The 24,459-nt window shown below is 43.2% G+C and overlaps 1 protein-coding gene and 1 long non-coding RNA gene across 5 annotated transcripts in view; one reads left to right on the top strand and one right to left on the bottom strand.

The window, feature by feature from the left end:
• The window catches only part of AFF3 (ALF transcription elongation factor 3), a 451,975-nt gene that overhangs the window by 223,377 nt on the left and 204,139 nt on the right, over positions 1-24,459 (top strand). For all 4 annotated transcript variants that reach the window (XR_008318873.1, XM_053306211.1, XM_053306212.1 and 1 more), the window contains exon 5: positions 1,034-1,120. Coding sequence is in view for 3 of the 4 variants with exons in the window: in XM_053306211.1 (XP_053162186.1) it covers positions 1,034-1,120 (87 nt within the window). In the remaining variant the exon portion in view is untranslated. The remainder of the gene's footprint in view (positions 1-1,033; positions 1,121-24,459) is intronic.
• On the bottom strand, positions 961-15,297 carry LOC128349609 (uncharacterized). Its single transcript, XR_008318874.1, has 2 exons — positions 14,493-15,297; positions 961-1,079 (listed from the first exon to the last, which is right to left on the bottom strand). It is a non-coding gene; the product is annotated as an uncharacterized LOC128349609 (long non-coding RNA).

Genomic DNA, 24,459 nt, shown 5'->3' with positions numbered 1-24,459 from the left:
CGGCAGTTTTAGATCCGGTTTTAGATGCGGTTTTTTCGACTTACAAATTTTTAGATGGGGTTTCCTCGACTTACAAATTTTTAGATGGGGTTTCCTCGACTTACAAATTTTACATGCGGTTTCCTTGACTTGCCTGCCTGTTTACTGCCTGTTTATTCTTGAAAAGAAATGTTCCTGTGCAGTTTGCAAGCCTTACTGGGGGTCTGGGTCTTTTTTCTAGGCTCCGGAACGCATTAATCCATTCCCAATGCATTCCTATGGGAAACCACTTTTCGACTTACGAATTTTTCGACTTACAAATGTGCATTCGGAACGGATTAATTTCGTAAGTAGAGGGACCACTGTATTAGGTCTGTAATTAGCTAATTCTGAGGGATCCAGCATAGCCTTCTTCAAAAGTGGTATAATAACAGTCTCCTTAATACAAGGAGGCATCCTGCCCTCCCTCAGAGAAGCATTTATAATATATACCAGACCCTCTCTGATAATATTATGATCAGATGAGATAAGCCAGGTTGGGCAAGGGACAAGAGAACAGGTTGTAGGACACACAGTCCTCAGGAGTCACAAACTGAAAATGATCCAATTGAACCCCATGAGAGGAGTTGAACAAATATGTTCTCAATTATCATTATAATCACTGATATGTTGCACAAGGCAACACGGACAATTCTGAACCTCTCATACTGCTGTGGGCATCTAAAGCAACACCTGTGGTGTTGTGGGAAAGGGCTTGTCTGCTACTGCTAAAAATTGTGCAATTGCACTTCCACAGTTCTATGTACATTGGAAATAATGTATGTAGCACCGCAGAAGTCTGATTGCAGATTTTAAGTAGGAGCACTGCAAGTGTTGCTTTAGACTCATGTATATCAGCAAAGGCAGTTCAGAACTACCTGCATTACCTGTTGTACATTAAACAAAGACGAATTATTAGAAATTCATACTTTACTATTATAGAATGTTTAACTCTAGTATATCAGATTTATTTAAAATATAAATATTATTTTAACATCTTTCTTGTTTTTTCAAGGAAATGACGCATTCTTGGCCTCCACCGCTTTCTGCTATTCACACACCTGGCAAAGTGGAACAAAACAAGTTCTCTTTTACAAACAAGGTAAACAATTTTAGCTCTACTGTTACCATCCAATAAGCATTCTTGCAACTGGTTGACATCCAACTTACTAGAGAAAGTCATATTGAAATTTAGTAGTGTTTTAGAGTAACTCCTGAGTAGCACTATTGAGTAATTTAGTCAGGATGCCAGCACTGACCTTATGTTTTTAACAGCAGATTTGCTAGATAGATGTGAATATGAGCAATAAGAATATGCCACCATATAATGCCATTATACTACAAATTGTGAAATAATGGGTGCAATCTATCAAACATCAAGTTCTGGCTAAGCACGTTTAATTCATATGAATGGAAGTTACACAATTCATATGAATGGAAGTTGCACAACGCTAAGGTTGCTTGCATTTGTTGTGTTATCGTACAAACACTGACTGACATCCAGACTAGTGCTGCATCATTGCAACAGTGCTGACTTACAGACGAAGTCTGTGCTGTTGTGCAAGCAGGGGAAGGGGAGACTTTCAATGTGACCCACAGGGACATATTTTCATGATGCACAGTGAGCTTCAGAGGGAAGGAGAGAGCATCAGAAACTGCCCACTTGGACATTTGAGGTGCAAATAGACTAACTTGTGAACCCCCTAACCGATTTGAACAAAATTTGGTATAGCTGTAGTGACATGATGTCATCAACCCCAATTCAAGATGGCAGATCTATGAACATTTGAGGCACAAGCGGGCTAACTTGTAAAGATGGTAATTATCAATTAAGATTATAGTGAAAAGGAAGTAGGTAGATTAGTTCTTTCCAGAACTACTTCTTGTATTTACTATTTTTATTATTTTTATAGACAACCTTGTGGCACCTTTTAGGGTCAAAGGTTAGGATAGAGATTTTCAAATAAATGAATTATGTATCTTTCTTTTAATGTAAAGTTTTTTAGCCCATCACCTTCATGTGGCTCCTAATATGTGATTATTTAATGTATGGGGTGTATTTGGGTGGGTTTGGGGGCATCATGTATTCTTTTGCTATTTAATTGGATGCATGAGCACTCTTGAAAATTATAGCAGCACTCAGTCCACATACTTCTGAAAAATATGTTCCTAATTTTGGGTTGTAAAGATCCCAAAGGGCAACAAAAATAATGAATAATAGAAAATGAAAAATAGTTAATCACACAATAGCATTGTTTTTCTTTTAATCAAGAATGCTCAGATAAAGACATTTCTGACCTTCATGTCAGAAGGTATTTTCTTCTGTCTTAGCCATTTATTAAATTATTTCACCCTTAAGAAAAACTGCCCCACCTTCCTTTAGGCTCCTTAAAAAGGCATCTTTGTTGAGGGTTTGCAGTATATACATTTATTAAAATAGAATCAACTAACTGATTAATAAATTGAAACCTAGCAGTTTGTGTTTAAAAACCTTTTAATCAGTTGACAGCCTTGCTAATTATAACTGCCCAACCAGAAGTGAAAGCCTTTTGCTATGTCATTAGGGAAAGAATATATGCAATTAATATCCAACTTTTTGCTAGATGTGGAAGTAAAGAAATAATGAATGTTTAAGGAATAAGAGTTGTATTAACAGACATAAAACCTCATTGCAGACCATTATCAACATTAATTTGGAATCAGCCTCTTTTGTTACCATTAATCTACTTAATCTATAGAACTGGTTGCTAGTTAACAATCTTCTGCTTCCATCTTTGCAACTCTTTGTCAATGTTCTCTCTTCTTACTCTTTTTCCTGTCCATTTCATTGGCTTCTGCAGCTGGGCAATGGCCAGTGTTTTGCACTGCATTAGCAATAGATTGCTGATTCTAAATAAATAAACTCTGAATAAACTGCTATATTTTGTGGAGTTATTGGCATTCCAAAGTCATATATATGAAGTTATGTATACAGTTATTTCTAGAAAACAATTAAAATGTTTTTAACAAAACTCCCAGGGTGGCTCACAACACTTATATTAACATTAATTTTATATATTTGTATAGTGACATATAACATAGTGAATGGTAAAAATGGAGTAGCGTAATTCTAAAAAACAGTAGTATCAGCAGAAACCATCAAATTAAACCCAGTTTCAATGGCATGCTGAAATGTAAATTTTAAGGTAATTTTTTTAAAAGTCCTTGGAGTAGGAAGGACATTGAGTCTGATGCTAGACAGTGACATTCCACATGCAGGGCGCCAGAAGTAAAAAGGCCTCTCTCCGGTTTCTACCTGCATCACTTCAGAGCATGGGGGACTTAAACAAGGACTTCAAACAGTTACTTTAAGAATTCAGGCAGTCTTTTAGATGACCAGATCCCAAGCCGAAATCTGGGTTTAAGGCTTAAATATAAGTACAGGCAGTTTGAATGGCTTGGCAGCCAGTGTAGTGGTTTAACAATGGGTGAGCTGTAATTACTTGGGCCAGTTCCAGTTAGTAGGCCTGTACTTCAGCATGACAAAAGCCAAATAATCTGCATCACCCCTTTGGAACTGCATAAAGGTGTACAAGGGAAGCACAAGGAAAGGTAGTTCTTTCCCCATAGAGCTGTATTTATTATTTATTTTAATTAACACATTTGTATACCATTCAAAACACAAGTCTCTGGGCGGTTTACAAAAAACCAATAAAAACAAGTAAAAAGGTTAAAATATTACAACAATTTAAAACTTAAAACAACGTTAAAACTATTAAAAATCATCAAACTATTAAGACAGTGAGGCTATACACATGATCCGTGTGTAGAGCCTTACCAGGCTCAGCCCGCTCTCCCTGCAGATGATCCCCAGGCTACCCCTGGGCAACCAAATCGACCGCCCACACAACTACCAGCTCTGTCACAGAGCCGGTAGGGGCGGTGGGGATCCAGGGTCTCCAGGCCCCTGGAAGTCCCGCGGGGCATGTTAGAGAGACCCCTGTGCCGGAAAGCTTGTTGTAGTCTCCCAGTCGGGGGTCTACGCTTGAGTCACCATGGCATGGAGCTGTCTATCTCACGATCAGATAAACGGGGTTAGCGGAGTGCTCACAGCCCCCAAGCCCCACTCCCTGCATCTGACATCAGACTCAGGGAGTATTTAGCCACACCCTCGTGTCTGATGTCAGATGCTGGGGTGTGGTATAGCTCCCAAACGGGGCCGCACAACCCCATTTGGGATTAAGATTGGCCCGCACGGAAGGCAGGAAGAGCCATTCCTGGCCATGTAGCCAATGCAGCGCAGGCCGATCTTACTCCGAACCGGGCCACACGGCCCCGTTTGGGAGCTAAACCACGCCCCCGCATCTGATATCAGATGCAAGGGCATGGCTAAACTCTCTATTTCTGATGTCAGATGCAGGGGGTGGGGCTAGGGGGCCGCAGTGGCGGCTGAACCCAGGCCGCTACTGGCCTCCCTCCACCCCTGCTTTTACTACTACTTCTTATATACCACTTTTCAACAAAAGTTCTTAAAGCAGCTAACAAACTAAAAACAAACACAAGTTGTTCTAGTAAAAACAAATCAACCCACTTTCCTTTCACTGTCTCTACAACTGGACTAAAAATGGTTCAAATCGAGGTTCACAAGTTAGATCTCTTGTACCTCAAATGTTCATGCATCCACCATCTTGGATCACGGTGGATGGCATCATCACAAACTATGCCGTTGAGGGGTCCATGTGTGTCATGTGTACACAATTGTGTACAATTGTGTCCAACTGCAAATGTACACAATTTGGTTTAAATCAGTTAGACAGTCCACAAATTAGCCCGCTTGCACCTCAGATGTTTCTGTGGCCACCGTCTTGAATTGGAGTGGATGATATCATCACACACCATGCCATTTGGGTATCCCTATGTGTCCCTACAGCTGTAGCAAATTTGGTTCAAATTGGTTAAGCGGTTCACAAGTTAGCCCACTTGTGCCTCAAAAGTTTACGTGTCCCCCATCTTGGATCAGGGTGGATGACATCATCACAAACTACACCCTATGTGTCCCTACAACTGTACCCGATTTGGTTCATATTGTTCCAGGCATTGCAAAGTTGATGGGTGGGGGGACACACGGGGACACACACACACAATGCCGAGTGATCTCATAAGCCTACTGGAGTAGGCTAACAAGGTAGATACCAACAACAACCACTGGAAGGATTCTGTGCTGGGATTGGATAGGGCCAGTTCCTCTCCCCCTACTTAATATAAGAGATCCACCACTTTAAAAGGTACCTCTTTGTTCAGTTAGCACATCTTCCCAGTGAAGCACACCAAGTTTAGAATGTTACATGCATTGGGCCTCTGACATGTTGGGACAGCCCTATGGTTTTCATAGTGGGCATGAAGTCTGAAACTATCCCATACAAGGCAGCCCTGGCATAAATGTTGAAGTTTCCTAGAACATAAACCTGGGAGTCCTCAACAGCAGGACCTCTCTGTCACTGCTCAGAGAGATGGTTCGGTGGCTAGGTGAGTCAGTAACACAAGAGAATCCTTGATTGCCCAGCTCCAATTTAAAACATTCACAATTAGAACTCAGACAGACAGAGTGTGGAGATGAAATTCCTATAGACCACAGCAATTTCCTCTTCCTGGCCATCGAGTCAATAAAGATCATTCAATAAAGACAGGAGATGCCAGAGACCAGTAGCCTCATCATTTGAGATAGCTGTGTGGCTCTCTTCAATCTCTTAGAAAGACCTTAGATGGTGTGTGTGTGTGTGTATGTAAGAGAGAGAGAGAGAGAGAGAGAGGATAAACAACTGCAAAAAATTGATAAGGCAGATGTGAACATAAAATGGTTTTATTTGTATTGGTATGGCAGATCATCTATCCTCTCTAATAAAACGCTTGGTGTCCATCCGTGGACGGACACCAAGCGTGCGTTCGTGCCTCGACTGTTCTGAGCATGCGCGGAGCGCATCCTCAGAACAGTCCAAGAAAGACACGACCGCCAGCACCCGGCGGCCATGTTGGGCGGCCAGAAGCGGCCGCCCGAAGAAGCTGGGAAGCAAGGAGAGAGGCGGCGGGGTAAGCTGGCCGAGACGGCAGCAGAGCCGCCGTCTCGGCCAGAGGAAGCCGGGCGGGGGGAAGAGGAAGCCGGGCGGGGGCAAGAGGCGGCGAGGAAAGCCGCCCAAGGTGGCGGCGGAGCCACCGCCGAGGCCTGGTGGCGCCAGCAACGCCCGGTGGCGGAGACACTTTGGGGCTCTTGCCCGGCCGGGGAGACTGGCCGGGAATGTTAGGCGGGGGCGGGGGCGGCCCAGATCGGACCAGCAGCGTGGCCATGGAGGCGGTGGCAAGGGGAAGACTGGGCCCCAACTGACTAAAGTTGCCGGGTGAGTGGTGGGTGGAGCGCAAGACTTCTGGGGAGGGGGGAGGCAAGAGGGAGTGGGGGTGGGCCCGGATCACTTACTAGCGCCCGTTATTTAACGGGCCTGAAAACACTAGTAATGGATAAAGAAGTAGTATTGTTTTCACTCATTCTTGTTGAAAAAATAGAATATTGGTAATGTTAGCCCTCAGGCACGCTGAACTACTTTTAACCTGTTCTTAACTAATTATTAGTCTGACAGCTTGAAATTTACACTGTATGTATTAAACAGGCAATTAAAATTCCACAGGCTGTCATGACTTCAGCCGAGCTTATTTGATTTCAGTCTAGAAATCAAAGATAAACTATCTGAAAAGTTTCGTTGTCTTCATATTGAATATTCCATATAACAATAAAAAGGCATTTAATGTCAGGTTAGACATACTGGCAGCAATCCAGCTGGAGAGTTAATGGAATGCAAGACACACCATTCATGCAGCTGGTTTTGTCTTCCAGTTCTTTCTTCAGCCAACCCTCTGTGAATTCCTTTTTAAACTTAGGTTGATAGAAGAATCAACACAGCACCAGGCGCGTAACAACGATCGGGCAAGGGGAGACAGTTGTCTGGGGCCCCACTGCCTGGAGGGGCCCCCCAGAGGCACCTCACGTGACTCCCCATTGCCCCCTGCCCAGCCCCAAGGCCCCTCAGCCGCTTGCCCTGTTCGCCGTCTCTCCTGCTTGTTCTCCTGTCAGGCAATGGAGGCAGCAGACCAGCTGCAAAGAGCTCCTTTTCTCCCGCCTCTCAGCTGATCGGCGGGTGGGCGGGGCTTCCACGGAGGCCTCGTGTAGGCCTCTGTGAAGCCTGAACTCGAGTAGGGCCCAAGCCAGCCTGGAAGGAGGAGGCAGCCAGAGTGTTCTCTGCAGCAGAAGACCCCTTGCTTCCCTGCTTAACCCAGACCAGCATTTGCCAGGTAGAGTGTGAACTCCTTTTTGTGGTTACCTTCCCCCGCCCCGGGTATATAGGCATCTGCTTGCCATAGGGCTTTGATATGGGGTGGAGGGACTGAGAAGTCTCTGAATATTTATTTTTAAACAGCTTGGAAAATTTGCTGGCTTTAAAAAAACTATCTGAAAAGTCCTATAAGTGGCTTGTTTCATGGCAGAAAATTACAAAAACTTCTGGAAGAAACAGTATTATATTTATTTTATTCATTCATTCATTTATTTATAAATGCACTTATGTTCAAGTTGTTTTGCAACCCAGAAGGTCTGAGTGAGAAGTATGTGTTGTGCTTTTATTTTATTTTACTTTTCTTGCGTGTGAACTGCTCCCCAATAACTTGCAGGGACTTCAGGGTAAATCTGGCCAACATGTGAATGCAGCACCTCCATCATTCCAGAGGAGGAGATGTGTGTTAAAGGGCTTTAAAAGCCTCCTGTGAAAAACCTCCTGGAATCGAACTCGACTGAATTTGTTCAGAATTCTGAGAAAACAAACATAGGCTCACGCTGCATGGTTGAAAGTCTCCTTTGCTAATCTGCAGCAAGGGGGCCATTTTAATCATTCATCTTTCTAGTGTGTTCTAGGCATTAAAAGTAAAACAAATGTATAGTACTCAATGTATATCACTATATATTGTGACGTGTGCGTGTGTGTATTCAGTGAAATGTATTTCCAGGCAGCATACTTATTTTGGAATATCAGACTTAAATCCTTGGGGGCCTGGGGTGTGCGGAGGCCCTGGACTTTGAGTGGGGGGCCCCATTTTAAAACCTCGTCTCTGGGCCCACTGCAACCTTGCTACGCCCCTGCACAGCACAGTAATTTGGTGGAGAAGAGTATTCAACTAGGATTGAACAGTAAAATTGCCCATGCTGATTTGTGGATCTGCCATTGAGAACAGCATTGTACATTCTTTTGTAACCCAACTACAGTTCCTCAAGCAAACTTAATTGTTTCATTTTACTAAGTGGAGGACATTTATATTGTCAGAGTTCTGATTTCTGTTTATTTGTTGGATTATAGCAGAAAGTACAGGAGAAGAGAAGAATATTATTTGTTACTTTTGCTAAGTCCAGAGAGATTTCAAAATGGCATTTCATGTGATATCCCATGTATAACATCACATTATATAGTTATGTATGCATTATTTCACTGTAATGTAAAGCATTTTAAATGAATATGTAGAACTTTGGGGATGGGCAAGATTCCCCTGTCTTAGTTCAGAATGAGTTCCCTTACAATGAGTTAATTTGGGCTCAATTCAGATCAGGTTCAATTGGCTAGTTTGAAAGCTTGCCCTACTGGTTTGAGCTCCAAGTCTTGTAATGCTTTTGATTATAGTATGAGGAACATGATGAGGCATGGAGGCCTCCTCACCCCAGCAATCTTATCCCATATCCTTCTCTTTCCCTAAAATTTAGCTCCCAGCAGCAGCAACAAGGACATGAGGGGGAGAACATAAAGATGAGGCCTTCCTTAAGCTTTAAAACCTTGCCAACAGGATGTTTCCAGCCCCAAAATCCCTAAGAATTGTAGAATGTCATGGCTTCTATGTCCTTATTAAGAGCTCAGAAAACTTCAGTACACTGGGAGCCAAATGTAGGAAGCTGCTTTATATAGAACATTGGTCTATTTAGCTCAGGGGTTCTCAACCTTGGGTCTCCAGATGTTGTTGGGCTTCAACTCCTATAATCCCCAATTAAAGACCACTGGGGCTGGGGATTATGGGAGTTGAAGTCCAATAACATCTGGGGATCCAATGCTGAGAATCCCTGATCTAGCTCAGTACTGCTTAAATTGACTGGCAGTGGCTCTCCAGGATTTCAGTCTGTCCCAGCTCTACCTGCAGATGCCAGAGGTTGAACCTGGGACCTTCTGAATGGGAAGCAGATGCTCTTCTGCTGAGCTTCCACTCCATCAATCTTGCTGACAGGAGCAGTCTTTACATTTATGAGAACAGCTCTTCCAAGGTCAGATATTCATTCCTTCTCTTTTTGCTACTAATTTTCTTAGCTCCTCTACTTTATCTTCCCTGGGAGGCTAATAGGGCTCAGTCTTTGGACACCTGTTTTTCTTGCTTTATACACAGACACGTGTGTGTGTGTGTGTGCGCACACACACACACATGCGTGAGATAGATAGATAGATAGATAGATAGATAGATAGATATTTCTTTTATTCACATAGCTTCTGCACTGCTCTGACATTGTTCCCAAGTTTTACTTGTTTGCCTGTCATCGTTTATCCAGTTTGATATTTCTGGCATTTTATCCAGAATGTCCCACCCACTGACATCTCAATTTTAACATGGCAAAGCATGTAAACTTCTGTAAACCCTCTTGTAATAATAGTAGGGACCAAAATGCAAGAGGTTTGTGGAGGAAAGCAGTTTGGGTGGAAACTAGCAGAGAATTAGAATCCAGGATAGCAGCCAGTTTTAGCTCCGTTGTAGTCAGAGTTTCCCTTTCTTATTAGTTTGTTTGTTCGGCACTTCGGTTTCCTGTGCCATAATTTTACAAGTTGTACAGTAAACATTACATTGGCCAGATTTAGACATAACGTGGAACTGGAGTTAGAGCAGCCAGAGGTCCTCAAACCTCAGCGTCCGAATGCAGGAAAGCCCATTCGGACCCTAACTAAACCGAGCGTTCACTCACCAAACCCTCTGTTTGTTGTGAGATGCGCTGCACCGGCCTCCAGTTTGTGGCTGCCTTCATTACACCCAAATTTAGTAATGGAGACAGCTTTCCCAGGAACCAGAGTTGAGGGAAGGAAGCTCCTCCCTCTCTCTGTCCTGATTGGCTGCCACAGCTGTCCCATCAATCAAAGGAGGGAGCCTGGCAGTCATTTCCCCCTCCGCTCTGCAGTCTCACAAATAGACCAGCTAAAACCTTCAAGCAAGTTAGAAGAAAATGCTACAGAGAACTGGAAAAGAGGGGGGGGGGGTTGAGTCGCACTGAATTATAAGGGAAGCAGATAAGGAAGGCAAGAGACTTCAGTCTGCACTATTTCTTCATGTGTCAAGAAGAAAGAAAAAGACATTCTCAGTACTTCTCAGTTTGATGGTAATACAAATAAAAGTGGGTTGGTGGGGACAATAAATGTTAGATCTGAAAGGCACATGTTTTTCACTGGGACCAAGAGTGAAGTGGAAACTGTGGATCCATATGTGACTGCTTTAAAGAGGCTGACTGACATCCTCACTGACCTTTCATTTATCAGGATGCCAGCCACAAAGTCTTGCAAACTGAACCATTTCACATTCTAATAACAGATTACTAACATATTCTGGGAAAATGTGATAGATAAATAAATAAAATAAACGAAAGACTGAAACTGTTTGGTAAATGTAATTGGTACTACTGGCTGGTGTTGGTCTGCACCAAAGGAGGATTAAAATCCTATGCATATTTTACCTGAACCTGTGAAAAGCTTTGGTTCGGAAAATGTGACTGAGATCACTGAAACATCCTTGCTGTCTAGACCTGGCCTGCAACAAGTTAGGCCTATACCTGACCCCAGTTAGCAATAATATTATAGTTACAGAAACTTCTTATGGGGCCATACCTCACCCCCACAGTAATCCTTGACCCTCAGTTTAAGGAGGATGTAGTGGTGACTGAAGCCACCTAATGGCGCAGCAGGGAAATGACTTGATTAGCAAGCCAGAGGTTGCTGGTTCGAATACCCTCTGGTTTGTTTCCCAGAATATGGGAAACACCTATATCGGGCAGCAGCGATATAGGAAAGATGCTGAAAGGCATCATCTCATTCTGCGTGCAAGATGGCAATAGTAAACCCCTCCTGTATTCTACCAAAGAGAACGACAGGACCCTGTGGTTGCCAAGAGTTGACACTGACTCGATGGCACGCTTTACCTTTCATGGTGACTGAGCAGGTCATTGCTGCAGCTTCTAACTTGCAGGATGTGTCAGATATGCCTACTAGAGTCTTTCCGGACCTCCCAGGTTCAAAATATGTTGTAAGAGAAAGGGTCCTTGTACCTAGTTCTGACCTAAAGTCTCCTTTAAGCATCGCCAGTTTGTCAGAAGGCCTCTCTGGCAGTGATAGACAAGAACATATCTTTATCTAAGACCCTCTTTTTAAACAGGCCGAGACACAGCAAGTACCTTCTCCTGATTCTACCTTGAACAAGTCCTCAAGGGACACAAAATACAGTTCACTACAGTATACATGCTCATAAACAGTGTATTTTCATCCAGCACTTTCTATTTACATTTAACTTTGACAGGATTAACAATTTTGCAAAGGCTGAATGAATTGCTGTTCTTCTCTTGCGGTAGTTTAAAAAAAAATCTAATCAAATAAAACATCTCAATATCGAATGATTTACTGTAAGGGCTACACAAACTGTTTAGCTAGAAAGAAGTTCACTAATTTTTCTTTTAAAAAGCTACTGCACAGGCCTCTATTTACTATGTACATTGCTAGGATTCAGGTAACAGTCTAATTGGATTTAGTTTATAATGGAGCAAATACTGAACAGTTTTTCCTCACTAAACTAATGTGATCCTAAACATGGTAAATGGTCTTGTAAATTCCCCTTAGGGTTCTGGGAAGAGCATCTGCACATGCTTCCATGCAGAAGGTTCTACGTTCCCTCCCTGGCAGCTTCAAGTTAGCTCTGAGAGAGACTCCTGTCTGCAACCTTAGAGAAGCTGCTGCCAGTCTGTATAGATAATAATGAGACCAGATGGACCAATAATCTGACTTCGTATAAGGCAACTTCCTATGTTCCTGATAAGAAAGAGGGCCTAACTAAAACAAGGTTGAAATACAGAGATTTCTAGGAATAGTTGGTTATTTAGCAAAGTGCATTGCAAACATGAAAATACCATCAAGACACTTGTTGGCCAAGAATGTTGAGTTTTGCTGGATGCCAGTCTGTGAAACAGTTATATCTTTCCAATCTTGGAGAATACTTCCAACATGTGAGCAGTGCTCGCAAATATTGCCCCGTGGCACAATCAGGACTGTGGGAGTTGCAAAATGGCTTCTTGCACATCCGCAGAGAGTCTCCTTACATACATGCTTCATTAGGATGTTAGCCACTAATTATTGAATAGCATACATGAGAGTTATTTTGGGAAATGAGCTATGTGAAAAGAAGGGCGTGAGAATGCTATTTATTGCCCAGGCATGTGTGCTCAAATGGAAGAGATGGTACAGTCATTTACTAGTTGTCATAGGAACATAGGAAGCTGCCATATACTGAGTCAGACCATAGGTCCATCTCGCTCAGTATTGAAGACTGACAGCAGCTTCTCCAAGGTTACAGGCAGGAATCTCTCTCTCAGCCCTATACTGGAGATTCCAGGGAAGGAACTTGGAAACTAGATGCTCTTCCCAGAGCGGCTCCATCCCCTAATGGGAATATTTTACAGTGCTCACACTTCTAGTCTCGCTTTCATATGCAACCAGAGCAGACCCTGCTTAGCTAAGGGGACAAGTCATGCTTGCTACCACAAGACCAGCTCTATTCCTCTATAAATAGGAAGAGAGCCATGCCATAAATTTAAAAACAAGCTAATACACTTGCACCTCAAATGTTCATGTGTCCGCCATCTTAAATTGGAGTGGATGACATCATCACAAACTACACCATTGAGGTGTCCCTGTGTGTCCCTACAACTGTACCCAATTTGGTTCATATTGGTCCAGGCACTGTGAAGTTGATAGTGGGAGGACACACACACAGAGAATGCCGGGTGATGTCATAAGCTTACTTTCCTTAAGGAAAGTCGGCTAAAAATGATAAACAAAATAAAAAAGAACTTGACATAAGCTGGGAATCAACATTTGAATTTAAGGAAAAGAAAGTCATCTCTTGGCTGATTGCTATTCAAATCTATATTTGCATACATGTTAAACAGAAGAGTTTGAGTGATATCATCCCTCAGTTGTGCTCCAGAAACTTCTGGATGTTTGCAGAAAAATAGGACTTTGCTCAAACTAAATCAAGTGTAGAGTAATGTTTTAAAACCCTATTAGAATGTGTTCTATAAAAAGAGATGTAGTAACAGTAGGAAGGGTTCCATGAGTGGGTACATGGAAGGAGTTCTGGGGAGCACCAGCAGAGAACGGAAACCTAGGACAAAAGCCATTTTGAGTTCTACTGTAGTAAGAATTATAGTGTTCAGTAAAGTTCATTTGTTCAGTACTTCTTCTGTGGCATTTTACAAAATTTGCAGTGGGAAATAGAATATCTCTGGCTAAAGTCTAAATTGCTTCTATATTTTCTACAGTACTTCGCATTTTGCTGACTATACATGAATATTTATTAGTAGTAGTATTTGCCTTCAATTTACAGTAATTGAATGAAACAAAATCCAAATCAGTGATTTTTAAAAATACATATTTTCAGTAAATCACCTATGCAGGGCTGGCCCTAAGTGAAGTTTGACTATGGCATTTCCGCCCACCCTGCTGCAGATAAGTGCAGAGTCCCGGCTTTAATTTTAATGAGCAGTCACTCGGGTTGCTCATTCGTCAAGTTGAATGACCAGCCCATGCTGATGACCAGTGAATAACTAGCCTGTGCTGATTTGGGGACACTGTGGAAGAGGGGAAAGAGCTGAGGAGCTCAACGCCCACCGTTCCTCTATTGCCACTGTCTCCTCCTTCCCCTTAGCAGTGCAGGTCCTGTGATCGTCAGAGCCATCCAAACTCTCTTTCTTCATGAGAAGCAGGTTTTAATGGTGCTGCGAAGAGCTTCCCAATCAGCCCTGACTGCAGCCAAGCCAACCACTGTGCACACCACTTACTTCCTGTTTGGGGTTTGTGCACCTGAGAAACCAGGCTCCCACCTGAGCAACCACAGCAGTAACAGAGTGGAGCGAGGCAGGGAGAAGGCGAGAACAGAGTGCACTGAAGGGGAATGAGGACAAAGGCAAGCCAGAGACCAGCTAGGAGGCTGGTCCTGCCCATTTGACTTCTGCCCAAGGAACTGTGGCACCCCTTCGAGAATTGGTGCCCTAGGCAACGGCCTAGATATGCCTGATGGACAGTCAGGCCCTGCACCTATGGTATTTCAGCACTGTCTATCCTACTCTGACAACCCTCCCCTTCTTTTCTGAACTTTAATTCAACCTCTGAATTATTTACGTTTGGTGGTCTCACTTGGTCCGGATGTTGATGTTATCCAACCCTGTGGTTTCAGTCAATTGTTTTTATGTCTTTGCTTTTAAAATCTAATGAATCAGAACAGACTAAATGTGAAATAACTAGCTTAACCCACACAGAGCATCTGCGCACTAGTACTTGATTTCTCCCTGCCTCAGCCCCCCTCACCTCAGAGATCTCTCTACCCTCACCTGAGCCCCGATCCTTCTCCTCCCCACAGGAGCAGCAGGAGAAGCGGTTGATGAGCCTTTCCTTGCTGCTGCCACCGCCATGGCCACTTGTTCCCCTCAGGCCGCTGACAGGCCCATCCCTTGCTTCCCTCCCTCCCTGCCTCCCTCCGCCAATGGCCTCGGTAGCCCAAAACAGCAGCAGTGGTTGACTGGGCCCTTCCTTGCTGCCAGTGCTGCCATGGCCGCTCATTCCCCTCAGGCTGCTGAGAGGCTCAGGCCCGTCCCTCGCCCTTCCTTCTGCCTCTCTTCCCCTCCCTTCTTTTTCTCTCTTTCTCTCGCTCTTCCCCTCTGTCTTTCTTTCCCTCCCTTTTTTCCTCTCTCTCTCTCTCTCTCTCTCTCCCTTCCTGAGTTAACAGATCTTTTTCATCTTGTTCCCTCATCTAATTCACACAGCAGCAGCCTCCTTCTCCTGAAGGGGCTCTTTCCTCCCTTACAACCCCTCTTTTTGTAGACCCTTGCCCACTATCCATATATATCTATATCTATATCTATATCTATATCTATATCTATATCTATATCTATATCTATATTCATTCCTCTCTTCTATAATCAAGAACATCGTCTGACCAGTAACAGTTGCAGTCCAACTGACCTTAACCATCACAGGCTCCTCCTCCCTATCTGCATATGGAATCCCTACTCAGGTGCTTTTGCTCATGAACTCTTGCAAGAGCTGCCACACACAGAATTAGCCACAGGTACACCATATATACACACACACACACACACACACACACACACATACATACACACACGCTTTGAAGATTTGGAAGCCATAGGCAGTTTCCCTGTTAGTCTGATTCCTCATTCAGTTTCTACTATACTATTAGAAATTAAATGTAAAGTGAAATTTATGAGTGTTAATGTTCTAGAGAGAATCAGAATGCCTGAATTCTGAAAGAAAGAAAAATGTGTATTTACCTCTGTGTGCATGACAAATATCACAGACTGACCTCTCTCTTTCATAGCATAATATGTAAGGTAAAGTGTGCCATCAAGTTGATTTCAACTCCTGGCACCCACAGAGCCCTGTGGTTCTCTTTGATAGAATGCAGGAGGGGTTTACCATTGCCTCCTCCCATGCAATATGAGAGGATGCCTTTCAGCATCTTCCTATATCACTGCTGCCCGATATAGGTGTTTCCCATGATCTGGGAAACATAGCAGCGGGGATTCAAACTGGCAACCTTCTGCTTGTTAGTCAAGCATTTCCCTGCTGTGCCATTAGGTGGCTAGCAGAAAATGTAAGGTGCCTATATTTGGGGCAGGAGAAAATTAGGCAGAGAAGTGGGAGTCGGTTTATTTTGGTTTAGTTTGTGAGAATTCTGCAGGATCCACAATACTCTTCAACAATCAAATCAATAATTAATTAATTAATTAATTAATTAAATGAACTTTATTTGTTTGCTGCCCCATAACAAAGTGTTCTCTGGGCAGCTCACAACACAGGATTAAAACATGGAATAAAAACACATAACACATTAAATTATATGCCAAATCAGAATGTCAAATTATTTCTCTTACCATATCTTTGTTTGCTTTGACAGATACTGACATCTTGACTCATGCTGTGTGTGTGCTTCTAACAATGGTGTGCGTGCAGTGCCAGCTCTTGTACTAGTTACCATGCTCTTGGTGGCTATGAGAGCTCTTGTACAAGAGTGCAATTATTTTCAGCACTCTCCTTGCACTCTGTAACCACTCTGTTACAGTGCAGACATGTCCCTTGCGTAGCGCTTCTAGAGCACAGGTTGATTGTCAAAAATTGTCACACTCTTGCACAAGAGCAGCCACGTTATGATTTCTCTGTTAGAAGCATTCATGCAGCATTAAACAGAATGTCAGCCACTGTTTACATGCTAAGACACTTCTATCATTGATAGGTAATCCGTTGTAGCCATTTCAGTTATCATGTGATAATTATATATATAATTCTCCTAAACATACCCATCGCTAATCCCATGTGTGACAGCTCTCGCGAGAGCAGCTGCCTGGGGGATAGCGACTGGGACGGGGAAACAATTGTGGTGGCAGCCAGTCGTCCGGAGGAGGCGGCGGGCCGGCCCAGCTGGCGGGAACAGGAGGCGGCAGTGGGCCACCAGGAGGAGGTGGCAGCGGGCCAGCCCATCCAGCGGGAACTGGTGGCGGCGGCCTGAACAGGAGGCGGCCAGAAACTGTGGGGTGGGGGAAGAGGAAGTGGGCCAAAAAGCGGGAGGGGGGAGAAGTGGGCAGGGGGAAGTAGCTGGTCAGTCAGAAAGCCGGGCATGCCACCGTGGGGGACAGTGGTGGTGGGTGGGCTGGCCACAGGCACATATGCTCTGTGCCCGGCCCAGTTAGTTTGGTATGATTCACGATCTTCTGAATCAGCACTGATAATCATAAGCTTACTGGGTTGGCAGTAATCTGATTGCTGTCTAATCCACTCTACACTGTATCTGAATTTTTGATATTTGGCAACCTTCAACTATTTTTTTGTTTGTTTGTTTATTCGATTTCTATACCGCCTTTCCAAAAATGGCTCAGGGTGGTTTACACAGAGAAATAATAAATAAATAAGATAGATCCCTGTCCCCAAAGGCTCACAATATAAAAAGAAACATTAGATAGACACCAGCAACAGTCACTGGCGGTACTGTGCTGGGGGTGGATAGGGCCAGTTACTCTTCCCCTGCTAAATAAAGAGAATCACCACGTTAAAAGGTGCCTCTTTGCCAAGTTAGCAGGGGTAAACACTAGTCAGGTTTTAGGATTCCACAAAGGCAGAAAAGGTGTGGCCAGGTGTCATTAAAATAACTTACTCTGTGTAGCCTATTGAAGATTAATTTTGATGGAACTGATTTCTGGACTGAATTTCGAACAGGACAGGACCTGTTGTGACCATTATAGCAAACAATTTCAGGGGGCAGTGTTCAAAAGAGAACCATAGGACTACATTTTGGTATTTCTTCCTACAGATCACTTTGCTGCTTAGTGCTCCAGTCACTAAGGGAAGCTGCCATACCGATACAGCTTTAGAGCTGCTGTACGCATTACCCTTGCTCCAGGGAAGCTGCCATAGACAGTACCCCTGTGGTGAGTTCTTCATTCCCACCCTTCACTTCTGCTGTAACGTTTAAAGGCTCTTATCATGCAGAATCAGAACTCATTATGTTCTGAATAGAAACACTCTGCCAAGATTTCCCCCCCAAAAATAGAATAGAGAAATGACTTCTTGCTGTGTGGTGAAACTGATTATACACTGCAGCTCTTAGACTCTGTTATGGCCAGAGGAGTCTAATGAATCATGCTGAACTTTGGACCTGAGAGAGAGGAGTTGCAATTCCACCTCATCTTTATATTTACAAGGTAGACTTGGGCAAGTCACCATAGCCCTATTCACCCATCATCTTCAATGCACATACAATCTGTGTGCAGTAGGGATGTGCATGAACCGGTTCGGCGGCCCTGTTATGGACCTCCGAACCAGTTCAAAGGATCGGCAGCTCAGCCAGTTCGACTGTGGGGGGTTATCTTTAAGGAGCAGGGAGGGTGCTCTAACACACACAAACACCACTGCATTTCCCCCACCGGCACTGTCTTTAAAAATGGCCCAGTGGGGTGACAGCATACCTCCTTTCTGCCCTGGTGCATGTCGGATTGGAAGTGCCAAGTGCGTGTGCGCACGTCGCACACATGCACATCAGGCACTTCTGGTCCGATGTGCACCGAGGCAGCAAGGAGGTACACTGCCACCCTGCGGGACTGTCTTTAAAGACAGCACCAGCAGGGGAAAAGGGGGGGCAGTAAGGGCACCCTCCCTGCCCCTTAAAGGTACCCCCCAACCATCAAACTGGCTACCAGCAGTTCCATGCACATACCTAGTGTGCAGTATATGCATGTATAGATCTGTACACACATAGACTTCTTCACACATTATTTTGAATGCATATTTAACAGTACGTCTCCTAGGTAAAGTCTGCCGTCGAGTTGGTGTTGATTCCTGGCAACCACAGAGCCCTGTGGTTGTCTTTGGTAGAATACAGTAGGGGTTTACCATTGCCATCTCCCTCACAGTATGAGAAGATGCCTTTCAGCACCTTCCTAAATCGCTGATGGCCAATATAGGTGTTTCCTATCTGAACTTCTTATTAATTTATAGGACATGTACCCTGATTCATCTTCAAAAGGAATGCAGACCATCATTCAAACAAACCCATACATATTCAGGTTCAGACTCCTGAACACACATACAGTGTAATGTCTGAATAGGGCTCATATCTCAACCTCAGCTTCTTGTCTATGAAATGAGGAAATCATTAAGCAGTGAATAACTGTGAGAATAAATTAGATGCAGAATTGTTATTGCTTTCTCCAATTTAGTGATAGAGTGGGCTATAATTCTAAATAAGTTAAATATATTCTGCTTTGAGGAGAGGAAAGGCAGACTTTAATATATCTCATTTCTTCTATGACTCAGCCAACCAGTAATGACTAGTTTACTTGAAATAGCTCATAATTTTTGATATATGTCATTTAGGAAGCTGTTAATCCTTATTCACTGTTAAAATCATACATATTTATGTTAATTAGCTTTATTGTTGCAGTTTATTTCATTTGAAATATTCTGGAGAAACAGTAAAACTGCCTTTGAAAAGGGTACTTGACATTGTTTATACTTTGCTGAAATGCCATTTTCAGGTTTTCAAGGAGGCCTCTAAAGATCAGGAGACCATAAATTATATATAGTAATGTATCCCTAGAATCAACAAGACATTTGCAAATACAAAATCAGACTTTTACAGACTTTTATCATACATCTACGCTAGAAAAGGTATCATAATTGGTTTGAATTATTCAAAACTAATTGAATTTACATAGTTGGAAGACTTAGCACAATGTTTTGCAAAAATGATGAAGATGTTTCATAAAAACATCACTACAATTTCTAGTGTGACATAATTACACTTCACTTTTGCTAAGTGTTTATCTCTCTCTCTCTCCCCCTCCCTCCCTCTCCTGGTCCCCTGGTCCACAGGAATAATAAGTTCAGTCACACCCTTTTTAAGACTGCATTTGTATCTACATCCCTTTAGGTTAATATTTGTTACTCCTATATATATCAAAATATGTGGCACAATCCTTTTTTCTGAGTTTCTTTTCTGAGTTCCTTTTTTGTTGTTCTTTATTGGTGTTTTCTTATCATTATTGGTGTATTCTTGTATGATCTTTTTTCTTGCTAATACAAATAAAACCAATGATTAAAATATGGGGAAAAGCATGTAGCAGGAAAGAAGTAATTATCAAGTAAGAACATAAGAGCAAAATCATTACACTTTATTAAAATTGGCAAGGTGAGTGATTTGGAAGCAGTTCTGAAACCCCAAATTTCTTGTTGCCTTGAAAAGCGTATCCATTTCTTACAACATGAGAGTGAAATGAGGAAGGAGATGAATGTCTTTTTAAATGTCTTTTCCTAGACATTAGGAAATAATTTCATGCAATGATTTCATTTCATTTCATTTATTTATATTTATTTATTCATATCTCTGTAAACCACTTTGGAAACTTTTGTTGAAAAAACGGTATATAAATATTTGTCGTATTTGTAATTTCATAACTGTAAGAACTGATTGACAGTAAAACATTCTGCCTCATGCAATGATGGGCTCTTCTACTCTAGAAGTTTTAAGATAGAGGCTGGATGGCCATCTGTCAGGATGCTGCATCGGTTTCCTGCACGGAATAGGGGTTTGAACTAGAAGACCTCCAAGATCCCTCCCCTAAGTGTGCTTATATACAGGGATAGCCAGAATTATGTCTATGATCATAGCTGCTTCTCTCCTACCACCACCACCCCGCTAGCAAATCATGAAAATGATTACAACTGTCCCCTGTTCTGTGCCAGTCTCAGAAGGGCCCTTAACATGCTGCCTCTATGGGCCCCCTCCTGATTGCCCCCCACCCACTAAGCTCAGTGGTGGGGCTAACCTTGGTGAATGGAATGGGACAGAAGGAATGGCAATAGACCGAATATCTTGGCAGAGAGAGTTCCTCCATTATCGCTGCACAAAGGCTATAAGCACAGAGGTGGCCTTGGTGGTGGGCAGTGGGTCCTTTTGAGGAATCTGAGCCCTGAGCGGTTGTGGGACAGTGTCGGTCCCTGATGCTGGCCCTGACCACAACAGTTTTCACACAGGCACCGTTGTGTGCCTAAGTATCAGTCTCTTCACAGAAACAGTCCAAACCATAGTCTTAGTACAGAATCTTCCTAGCAACTATCTATATACTATTTCCAAAAGAGCTGGAAATGTCATAATCCTTATTGATGGAGAACTGGAGCACCTGCCAGTGAGTGGGAGGTACCAGCAGACTATGGGTGACCCACAGATATGTCGGTTTCACAAAAATCGGAAGAAAGCCAACCCACCACCTACCCCCGACACACACACACCAAACTGCTCCCATGTTCATCAATGAGAGAGATTGTCTGTGGGTTCAGACAGTTAAGCAGGTGGGTGGGGTTAATGGAACTCAGTGGCTAGTGGAGGGAATGAGGGCTTCATCAAAAAGAGCGGGAAATCTTTCTGCTTAAACAGCCCCTTCTGCTTCTTAGGGTGGAAAGCTGTCTAATCGTTTTCACAAAAGAAAATGCTGAAATTCCATGACTCCCTCAGCAGTCAGGTGACGCTGTTCTGTTTCTGAAGGGGAAGGAGTTTGACACAGTTAATCTCTTGGTGTTAAGAAGTACTGCCTCTCAGACACTAATACCTCCCTGGCTTTATGGGGAACTCTGGAGATTCAGATAACCACAATAAGACTTAACAAAAGAATTGTGCCTTAGATAGCCCACTCTAGGAGTGGCCTATGCCTTAGATAGCCCACTCCACTTAACAAAAGAACTGACTCTTAGATAGCCCACTCTAGATCCCTGCTTCTTAACATTAGCTGTTGAAGCTCTAGGGCTGGATGAAAATGAGGTGGGACTGAGCACCACTGCCCCCCCCACCACCACAGACAGACAGTCCAGAAAACAAAAGAAAAAGAATAAAATTTGAGCATGAAGAAGTCACAGGAGCGACTTGCTTTGGCTCAGCCACAAGCTCAATAATGTACAGGTGAAACTTGAAAAATTAGAATATCGTGCAAAAGTTCATTAATTTCAGTAATGCAAATTAAAAGGTGAAACTGATATATGAGATAGATGCATTACATGCGAAGCGAGATAAGTCAAGCCTTAATTTGTTATAATTGTGATGATCATGGCGTACAGCTCATGAGAACCCCAAATCCACAATCCCAGAAAATTAGAATATTGTGAAAAGGTTCAACAGTCTAGGCTCCAGGTGTCCCATTCCAATCAGCTAATCAATCCATAACACCTGCAAAGGGTTCCTGAGCCTTTAAATGGTCTCTTAGTCTGGTTCATTAGGAATCACAATCATGGGAAAGACTGCTGACTTGACAGTTGTGCAGAAAACCATCATTGACACCCTCCATAAGGAGGGAAAGCCTCAAAAGGTAATTGCAAAAGAAGTTGGATGTTCCCAAAGTGCTGTATCAAAGCACATTAATAGAAAGTTCTGTGGAAGGGAAAAGTGTGGAAGAAAAAGGTGCACAAGCAGCAGGGATGACCGCAGCCTGGAGAGGATTGTCAGGAAAAGGCCATTCAAAAGTGTTGGGGACTTTCACAAGGGGACTTTCCACTGAGGCTGGAGTTAGTGCATCAAGAGCCACCACACACAGACGGATCCTGGACATGGGCTTCAAATGTCGTATTCCTCTTGTCAAGCCGCTCCTGAACAACAAACAACGTCAGAAGCGTCTTACCTGGGCTCAAGAAAAAAAGAACTGGTCTGTTGCTCAGTGGTCCAAAGTCCTCTTTTCTGATGAGAGCAACTTTTGCATCTCATTTGGAAACCAAGGACCCAGAGTCTGGAGGAAGAATGAAGAGGCACACAATGCAAGATGCTTGAAGTCCAGTGTGAAGTTTCCACAGTCTGTGTTGATTTGGGGAGCCATGTCATCTGCTGGTGTTGGTCCACTGTGCTTCATTAAGTCCAGGGTCAACGCAGCCGTCTATCAGGAGATTTTGGAGCACTTCATGCTTCCTTCCGCAGACGAGCTGTATGGGGATGCTGACTTCATTTTCCAGCAGGACTTGGCACCTGCCCACACTGCCAAAAGTACCAAAACCTGGTTCAATGACCATGGGATTACTGTGCTTGATTGGCCAGCAAACTCGCCTGACCTGAACCCCATAGAGAATCTATGGGGCATTGCCAAGAGAAGGATGAGAGACATGAGACCAAACAATGCAGAAGAGCTGAAGGCCGCTATTGAAGCATCCTGGTCTTCCATAACACCTCAGCAGTGCCACAGGCTGATAGCATCCATGCCACGCCACATTGAGGCAGTAATTGCTGCAAAAGGGGCCCAAACCAAGTACTGAATACATATGCATGCTTATACTTTTCAGAGGTCCGATATTGTTCTATTTACAATCCTTGTTTTCTTGGTTTCATGTAATATTCTAATTTTCTGGGATTGTGGATTTGGAGTTCTTATGAGCTGTACGCCATGATCATCACAATTATAACAAATTAAGGCTTGACTTATCTTGCTTTGCATGTAATGCGTCTATCTCATATATCAGTTTCACCTTTTAATTTGCATTACTGAAATTAATGGACTTTTGCACGATATTCTAATTTTTTGAGTTTCACCTGTATGTACACCAGGGATGTAGTGTAACATTTTGTTGCAGGTCTGTATTTGTAACATTCTAATAACCAGTGCAACCACCAAACAACCACATTACCGGTAACTCTTTGTTCTCCATACAGGGCTGGATTCTGACATGCTGAGAGGCCCTAAGCTATGTCAAGCTTAAAAGGCTCCACAGCATTACAAAATGGGCTAGAGGTCCCACCTGTAACTATGATGGTGGGCATTGGTCTAATAAAATTTCAATATAATTTACAGATATTTCTACAAAGATTTGTATGATAAATAACTGTGTAGTCATGTAAGTATATTTTTGTCTTTTCAAAACATCACCTGTTTTAGAATCTTGTTTTCTTTTCTCCTTCGTTTTCCAACCATTTATGTAAAACTTGAAATTCATTCTTTTTTTTGGTAGAGGCCCCTCATAATCTGAGGCCCTAAACTGTAGCTTACTTAGCTTGTGCCTAAATCTAGCACTATTTCCAAATATTCCCAAAGATTGTCCATACTCCACCACCAAAAGACAAAACACTTAAACATGGAAAACCAGAATATCAGGGGGAAGGGTAGGCTTTAACTCTTCTCGCTGACAACTAGTTTTCTACATGCAGTGAATATTTTTGAATGGAGGAACAACCTGCATGATGTACAGCCCAGATACAGGTTGACTACTTCAACTACTGTTTGGGAGAAGTAGGCATACTGTAGTAACCTACCCAGGCTTAGGTTCCAAGGAGTAATGCCCGGAGGAAGAGTGAAAGGAAGGCCATGTCCCAGCTGAGATTCTCAGCTGTGGTGAAAGACCCACAGATCCCACGAACCCAGAACCACCAGAGCTCACTCTTTCAATAGCCATGATGTCAGCAGAGCCCAAGGGTACCCAGGATCTCAGTCCCATCTCAAGGGTCCTCTTCATCACCATGAAACCCCAAGAACAGCGGTAATGCAGGGTCAGAGCCAAACTACATCAGCTCTACATAGAGCTCCTCCTCTAGCTTTTTGTGTTGCCATCTTGC

Source organism: Hemicordylus capensis, chromosome 3 (genome assembly GCF_027244095.1).
Source record: "Hemicordylus capensis ecotype Gifberg chromosome 3, rHemCap1.1.pri, whole genome shotgun sequence".
Lineage (NCBI taxonomy): Eukaryota > Metazoa > Chordata > Lepidosauria > Squamata > Cordylidae > Hemicordylus > Hemicordylus capensis.
Note: the sequence above shows the minus strand (reverse complement) of the source record. Positions and strands in the feature narration are given on the sequence as shown.